The sequence below is a fragment of the Bidens hawaiensis genome, unplaced genomic scaffold (assembly GCF_021521415.1).
Source record: "Bidens hawaiensis isolate Kalapana, Puna unplaced genomic scaffold, B.hawaiensis_p1.1 tig00004357_1, whole genome shotgun sequence".
NCBI lineage: Eukaryota > Viridiplantae > Streptophyta > Magnoliopsida > Asterales > Asteraceae > Bidens > Bidens hawaiensis.
Window position 1 is genome coordinate 1451618 of NW_027491262.1, and position 22575 is coordinate 1474192.

The 22575-nt window shown below is 35.1% G+C and overlaps 1 protein-coding gene and 1 pseudogene across 1 annotated transcript; both read right to left on the reverse strand.

The window, feature by feature from the left end:
* Positions 1–1590: 1590 nt before the first annotated feature.
* Positions 1591–4977, reverse strand: LOC143626324 (alpha-isocomene synthase-like; annotated as a pseudogene).
* Positions 4978–16555: 11578 nt separating this feature from the next.
* Positions 16556–22155, reverse strand: LOC143626388 (adenylyl-sulfate kinase 3-like). The gene is made up of 7 exons (XM_077096501.1): positions 21918–22155; positions 18394–18525; positions 17232–17381; positions 17023–17141; positions 16854–16938; positions 16737–16783; positions 16556–16664 (listed from the first exon to the last, which is right to left on the reverse strand). The coding sequence occupies exons 1-7, from the start codon at positions 22153–22155 to the stop codon at positions 16566–16568; spliced, it is 870 nt and encodes a 289-aa protein (XP_076952616.1). The 3' UTR covers positions 16556–16565.
* Between the last annotated feature and the right edge of the window lie 420 nt (positions 22156–22575).

The following is a 22575-nucleotide window of genomic DNA, read 5'->3' on the forward strand; positions in this document are numbered from 1 at the left end:
GCTATGTGTCGTGGAGGCGTCATCCATGCCATATGGGCATGATGGAGCCTGTACACCATGCCGCACAAGTTATATGGGGCGCCAAAGGTGGGGAGCAGTCGGAGCACCACCCAAATAACAGCTTGTAACAAAATAAATGGTGGGTTCACCCAACTAAGAACCAATGAATTAATTATGTAAACCAATAAAAAAAATTAACCTTACCCCGCTTTACCACTTTTTATTTATTTATTTTTTTATATTTTAATGTGGTAGTGACTAGTTAACTCGCAACACTTAAAAGAACAAGATGACTGAACTAAAAGCCCGGAAAAAAAATGATTGAAACCAAACTGATAGGCTTTCAAATCTATTCACCTGTTTCTTTCTCTGGCCCGTTAAGAAATAGACATTAATGTAATCTCTTGGTTAGGCTTTCGATTAATATAGGGACTAAGAGCCCAAAGGCTAACAAAAATAACGAACAAAATTTATTGATTCATGTAACCTTTGATTTTAATACAAAAACCACACCTCAAAGTTTATGTTTAGGATTGAAACCTAAGCATACAATATTTGAAAATTATACATTCATGATAATATATAAAAAATCTAAGTAAACCTGCGTAACACCATATGAAATTATTGATAATAAAAAAATTATAAAAACTTAGTAAAAAATTAACATGTGATTAGAAAACTTTCATTAATAAAATTTAAAAACTAATGTAACTCATCTTATACTTGATGCAGATTATGTCAACATATTAAACTTCATATACGTTAAAAAAAATATAATAAATATCAGAAAATGAAATAAAAACACATACGGAAATAAAACAAAATATTCGATTTGCCCGTTTGAGATAGATGTGAAAATGAAATTAGGCTTGAGAAATTCAAATCCATTAATTTAAAAAAAAAACCCAATGCACTATCGAACATAAAATCCATAGCATAAACAAGAAAATGTTTGGCTACATTAATTAATAGATCCATGAGAGCTCATATGAGGTCATCCATTAATCAACATAGCATCAACAACCAACCCTAGCAACTCCATATAATCACAAATAAAACAAACAAACTAAGCTTTAACTCCACTAAAAAAACATAACATACTTCATACATTCATGTAACCTTTAATTTGAATACCTAAACAGATCATACATGAAAAATATAACTCCATACAAACGTAAATAAAACAAACAAACTACACTTTAACCCCAACTAAAAAACATAACATACTTTATATGTTCATGTAACTTTTAATTTTAATACCTAAACACATCATACATAAAAAAGTATATATTATCACTAATTTATAAATAAAAAATAACAGTAACCCGCGTAACACACGTGCTAAAAGCTATGTATATGAAAAAAAAGAAAGTAAGAACTAAGATATAACACAAAGCACAAATCAATCTTTATTAATTACTCAAACGCTGAGAACACATAGAAAATTAAAATCACACGTACATAAACATCAACCTGATCATTCTTTTTCACTCAAATGAGGACACACAAACCATCCTATGCCAAATAACTTGACTTATTGTTTAATATTGTTAATCAACCTTATTTTGATATCTCATCAAGGAAAGTAGCTTATATAACGATAGCATCAACGACAAGGGACTTGATATGATTTATAAGTTCTTCATCGACATGTGTGAAATGATCCTTATTTGTATACAAGGTTTCCATGGCACGCGCCAAATTGATCACCAGCCTAATTATAGGCATTTCAACATCTTTGCACGTCAGGGACTCTAGATTCATTTCTTTCCAATTTTCTTCAAGGTCTTCTCTTAACAAATCATACACATGTTGCTCCGAGATATCATGTTCCTTCATGTAGCATTGAATGGCAGACGCCACTTGCATTCTTTCTTGCTCCTCCTAAATTTATTAAAATCTTGAAAATAAGTTATAAAAGAACGAGTAACACGTAAACTAAATATGGTCGATAATTAGGTTTTGGTACGCACAATAGAAAATAAATCACTAGCATGAAGGTACAAGTTAGATGTACCTTATGGGTGACAATATCATCCATGACCCTGCAAAGTGCACAACATGCTTTCACAAGGGGAGGCATAGTAAGAGCCCATTTGAAGTTTCATCTGTGATTACATCCCCCATGCCACAAAAACTTGCTACTAGAGCGTTTTTGTATCCGCTGCTAACAAGTGAAACTTCTTTATGTTCCTCCACTGTTCGAATGTACCGGTCCTTTGCCCATTTTGCCTCTTTCAAGTAGCTTTCAACAAATGCGGTCATCTGTAATGACAACAGGCACAATCACATGCAACCAAATCAATACCACTCTATAAATGACCTTGAAGTTATAAACTCACTCTTTTAAACCATATCCAACAAAATACATAAAATTATGTTTCCACATCTTTATTGTTAGAATTTTTGTGTCATCAATGTCATTTTAGGTAATGGATTTACTTAAGACCAATTGATAAGTTAGAATATACATCGGCTTTAAGTTAAGAGGTGTGGAGTGACATGACTATTCTAACTTATGTACTATGGAACCTCTAAAGTTTATTAGGAGTGAAGCACCCAAACCAAAATGGGTTTCCAAGTGGCGGCAGCCCCTGGTGGGGTCCAAGGGCGAAGCCCCGTGTGGGATCAGAATTAACCGGAATTACTTGTAATCATATGAAGACCTAGTTATTTTCAAAGTTTGTTATTTTATTTTCTATTTAAACATTCCGGTATGCGTGTTTTATTTTATCACATTTCAATTCATTAGCCATAATTACTTGTAATCATATGAGCACGACTCAATCATTCGATTATTGAAATAAAGATTACATTCGACTATTGTGCTTTCCTGTTCTATCCTTGATTATACTCGTATTACCTGATCCAAATCTAACAAAAGTGATTATACGATTCAGAAGACTATCTGGTCATTACGAAATCAAAGACCTACATATATCACACGCACAAAGGAGTTTTGGCTTGTTATTTTCTTTCATATACTTTATATATCTCAGCATATTTTTATTGTGCCAATATAGAAATCATGTTATTTTTAAGCTGGAATGTATTGGAAACTTACTGCTTCTTTGCTATAGCTGAGATGATGTGCTTTTCCCATCTTTATGAAAATGTTTTCCATATCTTCATACATATCCACAACCATTCGGTATACAAGTTCCATGCTTTCTGGAAGATCGTCCAAGCAAGTAACCGACCCCTTAAGAAACATGCGCACGTAAGTAACTTGATAGAATTGACTAAAATATTTGGTTTTAATAGAGTTCATATACGACTATACACGTACCTTTTAACCGCTTCTGTGAATTTCTCAAGTTCTTCAACAGTGCCATAAGCATCATAAGTGTCATCAAGAAGTGTTTCCATCGATAGAAATTTAGCCAAGAACATCCTGGATTGAGAGTATTGAGGCTCAGAGTACACGCTTAGTGACCAAAAGTAGCATTCAACCAATCTATTTCGGGCGTAGGGTATATTAGTTGGGACATCGTAGCTTTTCCACCACCTACAATAAATTAACAAGCATGTACATATGTATGAGATATACGCCAAGGTATATATATGTGTGCTCCATGTTTGATTTTGATATATATACTAAAATTCGGACAAAAAGGGCATATATTTGAATACTTGTAAACTTGGCTGAGCTCTTTCTTATGGAGTGGTTGAAGTAGGTTGAACCCTAACTTGGCAAGCTTTAGTAATGACTTGTTATGAGAAGTCTGTTGTTGGTAGAAGGGTATGTAGCGCACCGACTCGAGTCTTGGTGTCCTTTTATGCAAAGGTTGCAGGAGTGCTGCTTGTATATGTTTAGAGACAACAGAGTTGCTCAGAGAAGGATCTTTTGACATGTTATCAAGACAACCTTTTGTGAAGGCAAGAGCTTCATCTAATATGACTTCACCGGGAGCCCTTAGATATGCTGCCTCATACAACTCAAGTAAACCGTCAACATCATTCACTAATGGCCGCTTAAAAACTCCATCTTCACCCTTGTAGCTGTTGAAAATATCTGTGTCGTATCATGCAGACGTCATTAATTAGCTTCTTTTTCGTCATGATTAATAAACTAATGACTAAGAGTCTAAGAGCACACTATGGCACTAACCACTTGAAACAAAATAGCCATTTTGTCGCATGACTCGAAACCAAACAGCCGCAGCACCACCATTCCAGTTGTCACCGTATGCCTCATAGATGTGCTGCAAGCAGACTTGGTTAATCTCCTCAAAGTAATAGTCAATGCCAAGGCGTTGGACTGCATCGACCAATTTTATCAAATTTGTGTGCTCGGTAGGAGTGTTCAAAGCTTGCAGCATTTCTTTCCTCACGTCTTCTTGAGCTCTTCGACCACTCTTTCAACACCAGCTTCATCTTCTTGCTTCATTTACAATCCAAATTCAAATGGAAAGGATCATTAATGAGTTACATTCATAGTGTGTGTGTGTGTGTATATACACAGGGGAAGTATAGTTTGAAAACCCTCTTGAGTTGAGAAACCCGTGAAAACCCTATTTAACATCTTTTTTTTTCTTTTTTTTGTTACATGTAATATATCTTGTTACATTTAATACAAAACATCGAAAACATAAAAAAAAATGTTTTGCTATTTTTTTTTACATTTTTTAGTAATTTTTATATATGTTTTCAGGAGAGAGAAAATGTAAATAAACTTTTACATTTTTTATTAACTTTAATTGTGGACTACAAGATTTAATCTTAAATTAAAAACATGTAGTTGAGAATGAGTTTCTAGAGTTTTCACAACTCAAGTGGGTTTTTATTTTAACCTAACCCTATATATAAACACATCCAAACAATATCTACAACATTCATAGAAGCTTGAATACACATATTATTAATTTAATGATGATTAAAAACAAGTACCCATTACATGACAAGAAACTCATCTCCCCAAAAGCTGGGTGGAAAAACAGCGAGGGGGCGCTTAACGTCCTCTTGTTTAATAGACATTTTTTTTACTGACGATCGATACGTGTCTATTAAATTGCTTGAATTTGAAATAGAGCTAAAGGGTATTTATAGCGGATGGTGATGACATATGAAGATGCTGGGGCATATAAATTAATGTCCTCAGCTCCTCATTGTTTGTATAATATAGAGGAACCTCTTTGAGTCTTTACAAAACATATGCAATTAGACAAAACTGCTAGTAAAGTACAATATAAAGAGTTACATCCAAAGCAACGTACAATAAGAATATTAAGAGTTAAATATTCTAACATGAAATGGCAAACAATGATGATTATTTGCATAGATAATCGAATTCAGCTAATTAGTTATTTAATAAATGTTTTAGAGATTGATTATTTGTAATTTTCAATTACAATTTAATTATTTAGATATTAGATAATTAAAAGTTGAAATTCAAATAATTATTCTTTAATGAATATCTCAAATCTTAATCCTTAAGAAATTCATAATGGGTTTGAGGAGGCTGTTAGCAGTGTTGTAAAAGTTGGCCCCGGTGAGTACTAGCTATATGATATGGTGGAGAGACGACTTTCTTTAGCTATGTTTAATTACTTGGAATCAGAATGTGGTCAATATAAGCCAAAATCGGATATAGTTGGTTAACTCGGGTAGATTTTGACTTAAAATAACAAAATCTACCTATTCTAATAAAGTAAAATAATTATGGACACTTGTCATGTTTTGGTTAATTATCACAATTCTTTTCCCTCCAAAACTAAAATCTTAATTAACCCTAATATATGCAATAGATCAAAAAATATTTAATTTCCTTTTATACTCTATTTATATTATATCTATACATTTTTATAAAAATAAATATTAACATATTCTTTTACTATATATTCCAAAATACTTGGTGGAATTCAAAAATCAACAACAAACCATGTTTGTCAATTATTGAAAAGAATATAATTTCAGATGTTATCATTAACATATTGTAATATGTATATTGTAAGAGATTGTAAAGAAAAATAAAACTCGAACATGCTTTCATTTTACAAAGTTATTTTTTAATCATTAAATTATAAATATATGCTTAAAAGTCGATCCATTTTTTTAAAATCAATCAATTTATCTATTATTATTATTATTGTTGTTGTTATTTTTGTTGTTGTTGTTGTAAATTCTCATATAAATTTATAAATTATAAATCTATGCTTTAAATCTATCCATTTATTTTTCGATTAATTTAGTAAACTCTATATATGTTAAAATGTAAGGATAGTATATACCAATCACTATCAGACATAACAAAGTTTATCATATTTAATTTCTTAGTATTTTTATCAAGGATTGTTTCAGGTTTTTTGTGGAATTTAAATTTGATTTTTATGGGTCAAAAGTTGGTAAATATATTGTTCGGTACAAGTTAATTACAGTTAGGATCAAATGTTATAGGTCAAAAATGGGAAATCTGAGTATTTTAAAAGTTTGAGAATGCAAATACATTTATTATCAAATTTGTTACGGGTTCAAAGTGTTGACTTGGAAATGTCAAACGGATGAAAGTTATAATTTTAAACATGATTCGGGTTTCAAAATTATTTTCAAGAGCATCTTTGGAAATAATAAAAAGGTTCGAGATTTGGCAAATTTACTATTTTTCCCTCGACTATTAAAATTTAAGAAAAGATTGTGAACACTTTCGATATGCCACCCCTAGACCCATCAATGCTTCTAACTTTTATCAAATTTGAAATAGTTGTGTAAGCGTTAACTTTTCATTCAATGGTGATCAGAACGTTATATGAGAAGCTCCCTGAAACTTATCAAAATCTTTTTAATGGTGTAGCTTAGAAAAATAAAGTTCATGAAGAACATTCGTCGTTACAATTTAATGTTCTCCTTTCCTTCGATTAGTGGTAAATTGATAAATATATCAATAAAGGTAACAATTATTTTGTATTTAGGCTGAGTTGTTAGAATTACTATTGTATGAGAAGTCTTACTCCTGAAATTGGTTAATAGCCAAAATTCTTTCAATTATATATATGTGACACTGAGAACGGAATTTTCAATAGAAAGAGCATTCTCGGATACATTTCTGCACGTGCATTTTTTTTATTAAGTTCATTTAAAAAAATCATTTTGTGATTTAAATAAAATTAATTTGTGTACACATAATATAGAAACAAGCATAAATATAATGCATTTTTTCATATACGTTATGTAAATATTTGCTTTACTTGTAATTTTATAATGTGGCTAATCACGTGTGTGACACGGGCTATAAAGCTAGTATAATTTATATACCTATAATATTTGTAACATCTTGGGTGAATCTCACATCGGCCTTGGATAAAAGAGATTCTTGGTTTGTAAGAAATGCCATGCCTCTTAAATAACCAACTTGTTTTGGGCATAATGCTAGTGGATGAAAGGAAAAAAGTCCACGGTTAAACGTTTTCAGGTGGGAGTAATATCATGATAAGTGACCTCCTATGAAGTCTCCACCTGGAGATCTGTGAGCTCTTCGTGGGAAAACGGGCAATGTTGGTGGTAGGAAGGGCGGGATGTTACAAATGGTATCAGAGCCACCCTATCTCTCTTCTGGGATGTAGGGACAAACCAGCCCATCAAGGACGGTAATTCCCTGGGGGTATTGTTGGGGCAAACCAACTCATCAAGGATGGTGGGGAAAACGTCATCGATGACGATGAGTCCATAGGGGGTGATTAAAACACCCTAGGCAAAACCCACATCGGACGTTGACGGGAGAGCTTATTAGTTAATAAGAAATGCCTGCCTCTTAAATCACTAATGCGTTTTAGGCTTAATTCAAGAGGATGAAAGAAGAACTCCACAATCAATATGCTTAGGTGGAAATAGTATAAGGATGGGTAACCTCCAGTGAAGTCTACACCTGGACAAACAAAAACAAATCCATGAATCTTTTGTAGGAAAAGCGGACAATATTATTGGTACGAGGGCCAGATATCTGCTTTGACGTTTAATAGTTTCGGTTTTTGCTATCTGCTTTGACATTGGCCGAATGGCTGTTTTGTTAACTGTAAACGCCTTGTCCGGTTTTCTACATTGGTTTGAGTCTTCAAAAACGGTGGTTTTTCTTAATGATCTTTTTTAACTAGGCTCATGGCTGTGTAATGTGCTTTATTTTGATGCAGGTAGTTTATTTTGGCTTTATTAATTGTATTCCTTTTGCTTTTGTTGTATGTGTTTTTTGTATCGATTGACGTCTTCTGATTCAGGTAAACCTGTGTCTCGATTGAGTTGTAGTTTATTTTATCTGTTTTTATGTGGGTTCAGTCTTCTGTGTTCATTTTTGCTGTTGTTTCAAACAATGAGATTAGGTTTTTTTGGGTGTTCAATCAGATTGATAGGGTTTCGTTACTTGTGGTTCCTCTTATATTGACGAATCGAATTCTAGAGCTCTCAATTTTGCAATATTAAACAAAAATAATAATAGAAATTGTTGATTTATGAGGTTTTCGTGATGTTGCCCTTTATTGCCGAACTTAGATATTGTGTTGCACGTGATGCTTAACATGTATATTGTGTAGCATCGGGCAGTATTGTTATCTTAATTTAGGTTGTACTTTTGACGTGATGATGCGTGCCTTAGCATCAAGGGCTATGATTCTCAATTCTGTCAATTCTATGGTTCCGATGACCATTCGCTTATGAATAAGCGCTATGATGATGAGGTTTATGTCATATGAGCGTATGTGAACCTCCACAATAACAACCTTTTAAGAACATGCCACTTCAATCAGGTATAAAGGTTAGTTAAAGTGCACAACATCTATCATTTTTCTAGCATTTCATGAACTTATGTTGTAACAAACCATCCTTTTGTTCTTGGTATGTTTTTAGATCAGAGCTTGACTAAAGAGAGAATGGGACACAGTAAATTGAAACTGGGATTAACCCCTTACATGTTTATGATTTTGTAAACTAGTTGTTCTCCAATTTTTGGTAGCCTCTTAATAATTAAGAGGCTACCTCTTAATAGCTTATAACATCTGAATGGTTAAGATGTAGTCTTAAGTCTGAATGGTTAAAAAGTAACCGTTAAGAGGTAGCCTCTTAAACATTCAGACTTTTAAGGCTACCTTTTAACCATTAAGAGGTTATGAGTTATTAAGAGGTAGCCTCTTAACGACTGTTAAGATGCTACCAAACAGCCCTAAGTTTGATGTTATGCCCGGTTCTGGACCCGACCCGTAACCATTTTCTGCACGTACTTGACCCGTGGGTACGACTTGGTATAGGATTTCTCCCCAGAGCCGTACCTGGAAACGGAAATACCCGGTCAAAACCTGAAACCCCAAAAAAACTCGAAAAACCTGGTCAAATACCCAACTATATCCGAAACCGATTGCTGAAAATACCCGGTTTTTGCACCTTAAACCACACTATAGAATATGTGGCCCTTGAAATTAAATTCTTGCCACTATCTATAAAAACAAAAATAGCAAGTATATTAATATTTTAATTGGATGCTAGATACCCACGTTTATTTGTATTTCAAATTTTGATATGCGTCGCTTTCAATTTATAATCAATCAATAAACAATGACTTTCAATATAATATTTAAAGGTGTGTTTTTCAACTTATTAATTTCTTTAAAATATGACCAGCAACTCTACTGGTTCCCAAATCAAACAATGTAATAATTAACTTTTAAAACTATGAAAAATAATCACTTCTATGTGACAAATTTCAAAGAGAAATAACTTTCTTTCCATTTTTATTCAGGTTCCAAACATATCTTTATTTATACACACAACATTTAACTAAAAAAAGAAAGACGAAAAATAATAGTAACAAAAGGTTCACTAATATTACTTACAATAATGATTAGAATTCTAACTTGAAACAACTCATTTCCAAGAATTTCTCTTAGCAACACCTTATAGAGTAATATGTTATACATATTCCACTCGTCACGGCCAGGCCGACCCCTGTGCCTAAAACTACCAATTCGCTTCCAAATAAGATATCACTTTGTCGGCCATCCTTGGGTGGAGGACACACCTCCCCATCTTGTTGGAACACAATTTGCACAAATATGTTCCGGTCAAAATGGATTCGCGTTGAAATGAGTCGTTTTAGAAAAAAAAAAATACTAAAATAGGTTGACTCGATATATTTTCTTAGCGTGGTTAGTGGTGGCGGTAGGGACAACTATGATGTGGTGTTCGCGGCAGTGGAGATGCAGATACAGAGGCAGTGGCGACGACAGTGGGTCGGCAACAGTGTTGATGGTGGCAGTGGCGAGTCAAGGGCGGTATCATTGATGGAGTGGCTACGGCGATAGTGTCGATGACAACGAGTAGGGGGTGAAGACAAACAATGGCCATGGGTGGTGCTAACCCATTTGGACTCTTTTAAGTTAACACGCTTTATAATAGTAACATGTTTTGAACTTTGACTAATTTACGTTGACCCAAAATGGCATGTGGACTAATTTGAGATGGCTATAACATGCATTTTCCAACTAATTGATAATTGATACATTAGGGATTCTAGCCTAGGTGGTTGCTTGTCATCATTTGAATTAAGTCTAGGTTTAAGTCATCTTTAAGTCTTAGTGATTAATTTAAGCCCAAATGAACTCATATGTAATGTATTTTGCCTAAACATGCCCATTCTTTGGAAAACGGGTCATGATTGCCACGTATAATCTGACTGGTAGCAACATTAAGGTAAGTTTATGCCTGTCAAAATGAGTGGGTCAGGTAACATATACCAAGTAAAATATGTTTGTTTTGAAATGAGTCGTCTTAGAAAGAAAAATGCATCAAAATTGGCTTTTAGGGCAGCTAGGTGGAGTGTGGAGGTTGTGGCGGTGGTGAGTAGGTAGTGGCACACACAATGGTGGTGTGTTGTGCTCACCCCTTTGGACCCATATTAAGTTAGCAAGTTCTATAATTCTGCTTCAAATGGGTTTTTTATTATAATTTGAGTAGAGGCAAATTTAACTATTTTCTTTACCCAAATCAACCCATTTTTTGATGAACGAGTCATCTGTCAGATGTAATAGCGTAAGTAAGATGTTTATCTTAAAACCTAAAAACTATTTATTTACGTGCAGATTTTAGTGGTGATGAAACTCGGGTCTCATCAACATGTGCAAGATATTATCAATTGTGAAGGTTTTCGGGCATGGAACATTGGTTCTCTTTTGAGGTATGAATCGAAAGGTATAAGTAGATATGTACTCGTGTTTTTTAGTGTCAGAACAATTTTCTTGTTGTTGAGTCGGAAATCGGTTGTGTTTGGGCTTTTCGCTATACATAAAGGTTGAGTAACATGTCAAATGTTTTCGGGTCAAAACCACTGCTTTTTGATACTTGTCTAGAAGACCATACAAGAAGAACACTATTAGTTTATTCGTTTGACTTGAAACAAATGTTTTAAATAAAAGTATACCTAAAACCCGAAACATATAGAAAGGGTGCACCTGAAACCAGACGTGTACTGGGCCAGGTACGGGACTCGTTTCATTTTTTTGCAGGTATGGGATTATGTGATACCTGATCCGATTACCCGAAATCGCATACCTGTTTACCCGAACCAGATACCGGTATCTTGTACCCAAAAAATTTTGATTTTATTTTCTTAAACTCTTGTCTATTAATACTTCATTTTAGTAGTTCACTATATGAAATATTAATTTTCTTTTGAGTTATGTATTTAATGATATTATATATATTTTGTATTTTTTTTGAAGCATATGTGTAAAATTATATAAAAATTATAATATAGTTATTTATGTGAGAACGCTTATATATATCATATTTTAATTTCTAATCTCCTATTCTAATAAAGTAAAATAATTTATGGACGTTTGTCATCTTTTGGTTAATTATCATAATTCTTTTTCCTCCAAAACTAAAATCTTAATTGACACTAGATTAATAATTATTTACTTTTCTTTTACACTTATATTATATCTATACAATTTTATAAAAATATATATTAACATATTATTTTACTATATATTCCAAAATGCTTGGTGAAATCCAAAAATAACCAACAAACCATGTTTGTCAAATATTGAAAAGAATATAATTTCAAATGTTATCATTAGCATATTGTAATATGTATATTGTAGAAGATTATAAAGAAAAACAAAACTCGAATATGTTTTCATTTTACAAAGTAATTTTTTAATCATTAAATTATAAGTATATGATTAAAAGTCGATCCATTTTTTTTAAATTGATCAATTTATCTATTATTATTGTAAATTGTCATATAAATTATAAATTATAAATATATGTGATATGGTCTAAAATATATATATTACTATATAAATATTTCTTACGCTTTTAAGTACTTTTGAGATAGATTTTAATGAATATTATTCTTAGTTGGCTCATGTGTGATTTTTTTAAGGTTCTAGGAGATAATGAGCTAAAATAGAGTATATATTTACTAAACTTGAGACCAATGGACGAATACTCAAATAGAATTTTTATATCACCATTTTTATTATTATTAGTATTAAAATAGTTACTAATTATTAAAGTGCAACATATGATCCAAACATAAAATAATCTTGTTTAACTTTACATTAATCAATAGAGTATTATTTTACCAAATTTATCCATGTGTTGCAGATTGAAAACGAAAAATAAGTCAACGTGGCTAGGAAGTTAAATATTAACCGGGCTGAATATTCTCTTGCCTGGCTAACTAAAAAAAACTCCATATGGAATATTGAGGGCTCGGTTATAAAAAGAAAAGAAAAACAAGTCGGTGGAATGTGCTTGAGGGACATATGCTATATATATTTCGGTGGGAGCCCCCAATTTTATTATTATTATTATGAGGCTGCTACGCAAGATTTAAGATCCAACAATTATTGGAGGGCAGCCAGAAAAGAAAGAAGAAAACGCAACGAGGAAGCAGTTGGTTCGAGAAGATAACTTTTGGGTTTAACATCTACTCATCCAAACATCATTATTATTCGGTTCGAATTTATTGTTTTCGTTTTGAATTCAATTTTTGAACTTTATTTATTTGGTTTGTTTTTTAGTATGGTTGTTGGCTAAATCCTTAAACTGCCTAGGTTATGATGAACTTTTGACGACGTTGGATTTTAGTTTGGATTTGTTTTTGTTATGGTTTATGAATAAGTAAAAGGTTTATTGTTATTCATTCGATGCATATGTGTGCTTAGGATTGTTTGATGAATTTTATTGTTTCACAGTTTCCTTGGTGATTGTTTGTCATATAATAGGATCTGTTAGGTCATCTACTATGTGTTTTTGACTAGTTTATGGTTGATTTGCAATAAAACCATAGGAACAATATTAATAAATCAAATAGACTTAAGTGTGCTGCTAATCTAAATAACTATAAGGTGATAGATTATGTGATAGGTCTTGGTTGATAAATTGCTAGATTTAGTTCTATGCAAGGAGTCCGTCTAGGTTTGGTTTATTTGCCTTGTCTATCTAGTTGAGCGAATTCTTTAAATTACCTTTGATTTCCGCGCTGTAAGGTAGGATGTCTTATAGAGGTACTTGTCATAAAATAATTAGCGACCGTAAGCAAGTCTAATTAAGCTTGTGTTTTTAAGAACTTAACAGAAATCCATAGGTTTCTTCTTGAGAAGGGTCAGGGGTTCGGTTTGGGTTTTCTTTTAAGCGTCTATTTTACGATCTAAGTTCCATAACATGCATTTTCCAACTAATTGATACATTAGGGATTCTAGCCTAGGTAGTTGCTTGTCATCATTTGAATTAAGTCTAGGTTTAAGTCATCTTTAAGTCTTAGTGATTAATTTAATTATTAGTTTTTAGTAACCCCCCCCCCCCCCGCCCCAATAATAATAAATAAATAGTCGTGTTTGTAGTTGAGTCTAATTAGCTAGTTTACGTAATTAAAAGAGTCTCGTGGGTTCGATATCCGGACTTACTTAGCTGTACTAGCGTCGACCGGTTCACTTGCTGGTTAGTAGTTTTAGTTTAGTTAAGAGTCTAAAATTTATTACTTAGTGTCTAGATTAGCGTGTTTTTATTAGACTACTTTTAGTACATCGATATGCTTTAAATCTATCCATTTATTTTTCGGTAAATTTAGTAAGCTATATATATGTTAAAATGTAAGGATAATATATAACAATCACTTTCAGACATAACAAAGTTTATCATATATAATTTCTTAGTTTTTTTATCAAAGATTGTTTCGGGTTTTTCGTGAAACCTAAATTTGATTTTTATGGGTCAAAAGTTGGTAAATAGATTGTTTGGTACAAGTTAACTATATTTAGATCAAAATTCGTTACAGGTCAAAAATGGAAATTTTGAGTATTTTTAAAAGTTTGAGAATGCAAATAGATTTATCGTCAAATTTGTTACGGGTTCAAAGTATTGACTTGAATATGTCAAACGGATGAAAGTTAGAATTTCAAACATGATTCGGGTTTCAAATTTATTTTCAAGGGCATTTTTAGAAATAACCAAAAGGTTCGGGATTTGAAAAATTAACTATTTTTCCCTAGTCTATTAAAATTTAAGAAAAGATTGAGAACACTTTTGACATACCACCCGCAAACCTATCAATGCTTCTAAGTTTTATCAAATTTGAAATATTTGTGTAAGCATTAACTTTTTCTTTATTGGTGAACCAAGCGTTGCATGGGAAGCATGTCATGCAAAACTATGCTTAAATGAAGCAAAATATTCACAAAATTGAATGCGTTAACATGTTATTTTTTATGTTGTTATTATGACAAAGTCGAGAAGCCCTCTCAAACTTATCAAAATATTTTTCATGGCGTAGCTCAGAAAAACATAGTTTTTGAAGAACATCCGTCGTTACAATTTAATGTTCTCCTTTCCTTCGATAAGTGGTAGATTGATAAAAATATCAATAAAGGTAACGTCCATTCTATATTTAGGCTGAGTGGTTAAGCTGTTATTATATGAGAAGTCTTATTCTAGAAATTGATTGATAACCAAAATTTTTTCAATTATACATATATGACACTGAGAATTAAAATTTTCAATAAAAATAGTGTTCTTGAGTACGTTTTTACATGTGTATTTTTTTATTAAGTTCGTTTAAAAAAATCACCACATTATAGAATTGATGGCCCCTGAAAGTAAAAGAGAACGCAGAACACATTTGGTTCAGCTTTGTAAAAAAGTTGACGATAAATCACCACATTATAGAATTGGTGTACCCTAAAAATTGTTACATGCTATTAAAAGGAGAACGCAGAACACATTTAATTCAGCTTTGTAACCACCACTTTGTGGCCCCTAAAAGTAAAGCCCTGCAATAATCTATAAAACAAAATATATAAATATTTTAATTGGATGCTAGATACACACGTTTGTTTGTATTTTAACTTTCGATACGCGTCACTTTCAATATATAATCAATCAATAAACAATAAACAGTGATTTTCGTTATTCATATACATTTTTATGCCAAACGTCGTGGGCCGTTTTAAAGGAAGAAAACGCCTCATAGCTTTCGCAACACCACTCTTGGGGCGTTGTGGGGGCGCTTTGAAGGCCAAACACAAAAAGTCTCAGGTGTGTTTTTACATGGACGGATCCACCATGTAAAAGGGTGGTTTCCAGGAACCACCTTAGTTTTGAAATAATAGTGTATCGGTATATAGAAAACAATATATTGAACATGTTTAAATCCGTTTTACGCTATTTTTTTTTTAAATTCTATGCATCTTTTTAGAGTTCAAATCCGTCTTGCATTATTTAAAAAAAAAAAAAAATTCTCTGCAGTTTTTTAGGGTTTTGTAAACCAAAATTTTTAAACCAAAATACAATTACAAACGCCTTTCTCTGTCTCTCCCTCTCCATCATGATTATGCAAGCGCCACACCTCCTTCCTCCGGTAGTTCGGGCATCCGGCCGAACAATCGTATTTATATTATATATATTATATAACAATTTCAAAATATGAAAACTCGTTAGGAACAACTATTAGTATTTTTTTTTAATTCATAAAGACCATTGTATTTATATTATGTATTTCTTAATTTCAAATGATGGTGTTTTTTTTATTATTTTATCGTATTTTTATTATGTAATGAACCGACCCGAACCATCGAACCAACCTGAACCATTGAACGAACCTGAAATATTTATATCCGATTTCATGAAATTTAAGCATCTAAACGTACTGCATCACCTAAAAAAATCTTGGATCCGTCACTATGTTTTTCAACTTATTAATCCGTCTTTAAAATCAGACCTGCTAGTCACTATACTGGTTCACTAGTCAATATGTAATAACAAACTTTTAAAACTATCAAAATAATCACTACCATCTGTCAAATTTCAAAGAGAATATAGCTTTCTTTCCATAATCATTGATTAATACTACACAATTTTTATTCAAAGCTCCAAACATATCATTATATACACAACACTTAAAAACAAAAAACAAAAAAAAGGAAGAAAAATAATAATACACATAGGTTCACTAATATTATTTACCATCATGACTAGAATTCTAACTTGAAAACAACTCATTTCCAAGAATTTCTCTTAGCAACACCTTGTAGTGTAATATGTTATGCATAATAACATATTACACTCATCACCGGGGCCGGGCCCTACGCCTGAAGATACCCGTTCGCTTCCAGATAAGATATCACTTTCTCGGCCATAGCCTCGGGTGGAGGACACACCTCCCTGTCTTGCTGCAACACAATCTGTAAAAAGACGGACGAATTTTATGTTTTTCCTAATTAGAGGTCAAGTAAAATATTGCACTCGCTACGTACCTCAGAATTTAGTGGTGGTTCATATGGATCATCAATCCCGGTAAAACCTATGAAGATGATAATTTAAAGTTTAATAATATGGTTGTTATGATAATAATAAAAGCGGGTTGAATTTACCTTTAATCTTTCCGGCCCGTGCGAGCTTGTATAACCCTTTTGGATCTCTAGCTTCGCATACACACAATGGGATATCCATAAACACCTGTAAGTTACAAACGAGTCATACATTCATAACTCATAACTCATATCAACGAGTTCTACAAATCAATAAAATTACTAAAATAACCTCGATGAAGTCTCCATCTGGAAGTTTAGACCGACACGCATCGCGATCTTTTCTGTAGAGAGATATCGCGCTAGCTATGCAAATAATTCCAGCATCAGCAAATAGCTTAGCAACCTCTCCTAACAAATTAAAGAATATTAATACTATTAGAATCCGAGTATTTGGTTTACAAATGTTTGATCAAGAAATATTAGAACAGCAAATCCCACCGATTCTTCTAATATTCTCTGCACGATCTTCTGCTTTGAAAGTAAGATCAGAGTTAAGACCGTGTCTCACATTATCACCATCAACGACGTATGTCAATTTGCCTCTAGCGTGAAGGATTCTAGTTAATGCACAGGCCACAGTGCTTTTCCCTAATTAGTTGACAGAAAATGAAATATGAATACAAAGATCAAACTCTAAGATGAAATGGTCAATAATCACAGCAATTACATGATTTAGACCCTTTATTACTGAATTTTGTGAGTTGCAGGATTATCAGATCCCTAGTTATGTTCAACTGTGTAAACAAGCCGAGCCCGGGCATAACTAGGCTTGAGTTTGGCTTGTTTTGAACTCTAAAGCTCAAGCTCAACCTGTGAGTCGTATGTTCAAGATTGGGCTCGGCTTGTTTTTTATATATTAATTAATTTATATACATTTTTAACTATTTTATGTAGTTTGAGTAAAACCTTAAACGAGCCTAAACTCAGCTTGAGCTCGATAACTAAACGAGCTTTATTTGACGCTCAGGCTCACTCATAGGCTCACTCATTTACAGCTTTTTATCAAGATGATCTCAAGTAGCTCGCGAGCACCAGGGTGTTGTAAACAAGCCAATCCCGAGCTCAACTAGGCTCAAGCTCATCTCGTTTTGACTTACAAGAGCTTGGTTAGTTTCCAACTCTTTTCCTAAAGCTAGAGCTCGACCTGTGAGTTGTGTTTTCAAGCCTGGCTCGGCTCGGCTCCGCTCGTTTATTATATATTAATTAATTATGTACATTTTTAACTACTTTATGTATTTTCTCATAAAAACTTGACCGATCATAAGCTCGGTTGTAAAGTGTAAAATTAATAAATAAAAGTCCAAAGAGTTAAAGCTTAAGAATGCACAAGGCTAGAGCTCGATTTTATTGAAGTTCGGGCTCGCCTCATTTACAGCCTTTTATCAATCTGATCTCAAGTAGCTTGCGAGTTGTTTTTGCAAGCTTGAGCTCGGCTCGTTTACTATATACTAATAATCAATTAATTTATTATATACATTGTTAATGTATTTTGAGAAAATCCTTAAATGAGCCTAAGCTAAGCTCGATAACCAACTAACTAACTTCATTTCAAGCTTTTTATCAATCCGATCTCAAATAACTAGTAATAAATAACATTTACCTGAACCACTGAGGCCAGTAATCCAAATAACACATCCTCTCTGCTTCAACAACTCCTGCCTATCATTCTTCTCCACTGAACACTTATGCCACACCACGTTCCTCGATGCTCCTTCATACATAATCATTGAACCTACTAATAACTCAATACAATTCATCAAATCAATACAATTACATTCACTTTATTATTATTATTATTATTATTATTAAGATTAAACTTGCTATTTCTTATTGTCGAAGCACGAAATGAATCTTACCTGATCCATGACGATGTTTCCACGGATTTTCGAGATGAACGAACCACGTCTTGATCTTCTTCTTCTTCTGCGGCTGCGCCGGCGACCTGCAATGTCGTGACCTGCAATGGTTTCGGGGGTGTGGAGGCGACTGCTAAGATATCCTGAGGATTTCTTGTTCACAGACACAAAAAGTGGTGGTGGCTCTTACTGAGCATGACCCATGATAAGGAGGTGGAGGCCTCCTTATATAGAGTCTCATGACCACCATCATGGTACCCTAATGGGCCTAGCCCAGTTAGGGTTACCTCCACAAAACCCCCTCGGCCCAATAACATTGTATTAGTCCATGCGATAAAATAGGCCAAACATAATAGATTTAGGGTCGTAGAACCGGGTTTTAGTACCATACCCCTACAAGCCCCCCAAGTCCAGTGTTGCTCCTGGGCGCGCAAGCGTTTAGGTGGAGCGCTGGACTTTATAAGGTGCGAGGCGGTTTTTTCCCCTTTTCTTTGGCCTTGACTTTATTGTCTGAGTTTTGAGAGGCTTTCTTCATGATGGTGACATGTTGTAATAAAAGCCTGCGCGCGAGGCGACTTAACAGGAGTTATAATAATAATGGAGCTGGCGCGAGAAGCGACTTACGAGCTAAAATAATAATGGAGCTGGCGTGAGAAGCGACTTACGAGCTAAAATAATAATAATGCCTGCGCGCGAGAGGCGTCTTACGAGCTTAGAATAATAAAAGCCTGCGCGCGAGAGGCGTCTTATGAGCTTTGAGAATAATAATTGAGCTGGCGCGTGAGGCGACTTACGAGCTGTGAAAGTAATAAAGCTTGCGCGCGAGAGGCGTCTTATGAGCTATAAGAACAATAATTGAGCTGGCGCGTGAGGCGACTTACGAGCTGTGAAAGTAATAAAATTGGCGCGTGCGGCGACTTACGAGCCTGTAGAATAATGAGAGCCTGCGCGCATGGCGACTTACGAGCTGTAATAATAAAGAAGCTTGCGCGCGAGGCGTCTTATGAGCTGTGAATAATAAAGCCAGCGCGTGAGGCGACTTACGGGATGTAAGAATAACAGCTTGCGCGCGAGGCGTCTTATGAGCTGTGAATAATAAAGCCTGCGCGTGAGGCGACTTACGGGCTACTTTATGTCACGCGCCACGTGCAGATGTTGCATGCACGTGCGCGTAGACTTTGGGTTTTTGTGTTATGCGCCACGCGCAGATGTTGCGTGCGCGTGCGTGTAGACTGTGACATGTGCGAGCATGTGATGCGTAAGCATGTGATGCGTAAGCATGTGTAATATGCGTGAGCATATATGATGCGTGAACATATGGTATGAGGATTCCCAACCCCTAAGTTTGGCGTGTAGCCATATGGGATCTTAGGAGGATTCCCAACCTTGTAGTTTGGCGCGTAGCCATATGGGATATTAGGGGGATTCCCAACCTTGAAGTTTGGCGCGTAGCCATATGGGATATTAGGAGGATTCCCAACCTTGAGGTTTGGCGCGTAGCCATATGGGATATTAGGAGGATTCCCAACCTTGAAGTTTGGCGCGTAGCCATATGGGATATTAGGAGGATTCCCAACCTTGGCGCGTAGCCATATGGGATATTAGGAGGATTCCCAACCTTGAAGTTTGGCGCGTAGCCATATGGGATATTAGGAGGATTCCCAACCTTGACGTTTTGGCGCGTAGCCATATGGGATATTAGGAGGATTCCCAACCTTGCAGTTTGGCGCGTAGCCATATGGGATATTAGGGGGATTCCCAACCTTGAAGTTTTGGCGCGTAGCCATATGGGATATTAGGAGGATTCCCAACCTTGGCGCGTAGCCATATGGGATATTAGGAGGATTCCCAACCTTGAAGCGTAGCCATATGGGATATTAGGAGGATTCCCAACCTTGAAGTTTGGGCGCGTAGCCATATGGGATATTAGGAGGATTCCCAACCTTGAAGTTTTGGCGCGTAGCCATATGGGATATTAGGAGGATTCCCAACCTTGGCGCGTAGCCTGATACGCGCATGCACGGCGATAGAGTGGTGACTCGCAAGTGCGTGTGCATGGCGGAGGTCTCTTGCGCGAAACCCAGATGGTGGTTTCCGCGGCGGCACATGCACGGCTGCGGAGTGAGAACCCCCGGGCGTGCGTACATGGCGGCGGAAGTCTAGTAACTTCTGGATCTGCAATTTAAGAGTCAGATCTGCAACTTTAGACCTAAAATCCAGGTCTGTAATCTAGACCTAGATCTGTAAATCAGATCTGGACAGATCTGAAAATCCGGAGCAGATTTAAAACCATCACAGATTCGGAGATCCTGAATCACAGGTTCACAGATTCGGAGATCTGATCATTCGAATCACGGATTTTCCTTCTTGCCCAGATCTGGAAGCCTCTTTTTAGATCTATGGATCTTTTTGAGCTTTAAATAGAACAAGCTTTGAAGCCTTTTTTCTGTAAACTTCCAGATCTGCGTTTTTCTTGGGAGAGATCTGACAGCCGAGATGAAGATCAAAGGGCAGTTCGTTGCCGTCCCACGGATGGCGCCAATGTCGAAGCACGAAATGAATCTTACCTGATCCATGACGATGTTTCCACGGATTTTCGAGATGAACGAACCACGTCTTGATCTTCTTCTTCTTCTGCGGCTGCGCCGGCGACCTGCAATGTCGTGACCTGCAATGGTTTCGGGGGTGTGGAGGCGACTGCTAAGATATCCTGAGGATTTCTTGTTCACAGACACTAAAAGTGGTGGTGGCTCTTACTGAGCATGACCCATGATAAGGAGGTGGAGGCCTCCTTATATAGAGTCTCATGGCCACCATCATGGTACCCTAATGGGCCTAGCCCAGTTAGGGTTACCTCCACAAAACCCCCTCGCCCCAATAACATTGTATTAGTCCATGCGATAAAATAGGCCAAACATAATAGATTTAGGGTCGTAGAACCGGGTTTTAGTACCATACCCCTACACTTATTAAACTCAAAACGATTACAATAAAGAGGCTGGCAAACGAGCAACAGCCGCAACCCCATTTTGAATAGAAAACCCAGTTTTTTATTATTATTATTATTATTATTATTATTATTATTATTATTATTATTATTATTATTATTATTATTATTATTATTATTATCATCGGCTGCGCCACAGCCCCTTTCGAATAGCAAAGCCAGTTAATTATTATTATTATTATTATTATTATTATTATTATTATTATTATTATTATTATTATTATTATTATTATTATTATTATTATTATTATAGGTGTTTACCGTTGGATTGATGGCAATCGTTGGTAACCGCACATCCGTTGGACGATTTAACCTCAACGTCGATCGTGTATGACGTCATCCTCGATCCGTCCGTCGCTTTAACTAGCGTCAAATTCCAACGGCATTGAAACGACGTCATCGGGAAACTAGCAAACCCTAGCGGATTAGGACGGTCAACGGAGTCAAACCCCGAGGGAGGAGATGTGAAAACCGGTGAGAGGTTTCCGGCTGCCGTCATTGATTGATTGATTGCGTCAGTTACGGCGCGAAATATAATTAAATGAAATTGAAATTGAAAGCGTAGAAACATGAAATGAATCTGACCTGATCCATGACGATGTTCCCCGGTCTTCGAGATGAACGGACCACGACTCGATCTTCTTCTCCGGTAGCTTGAGATCTGCAATGGCTTTTTGGGGGTGTGGAGGTGACTGCTAAGAAATCTCGATGATCTCTTGTTTACAGACACAAAAATGGTTATGGTGGTGGCTCTTATTGAGGACCTCCTTAATAAGAAGGTGGAGACCTCTTTATATAGGGAACCTCATGGCCACCATCATGGTACCCTAATGGGCCTAGCCCAGTTAGGGTTACCTCCACAAAACCCCCTCAACCCAATAATATTGTATTAGTCCATATAATAAAATAAGCCAAACAT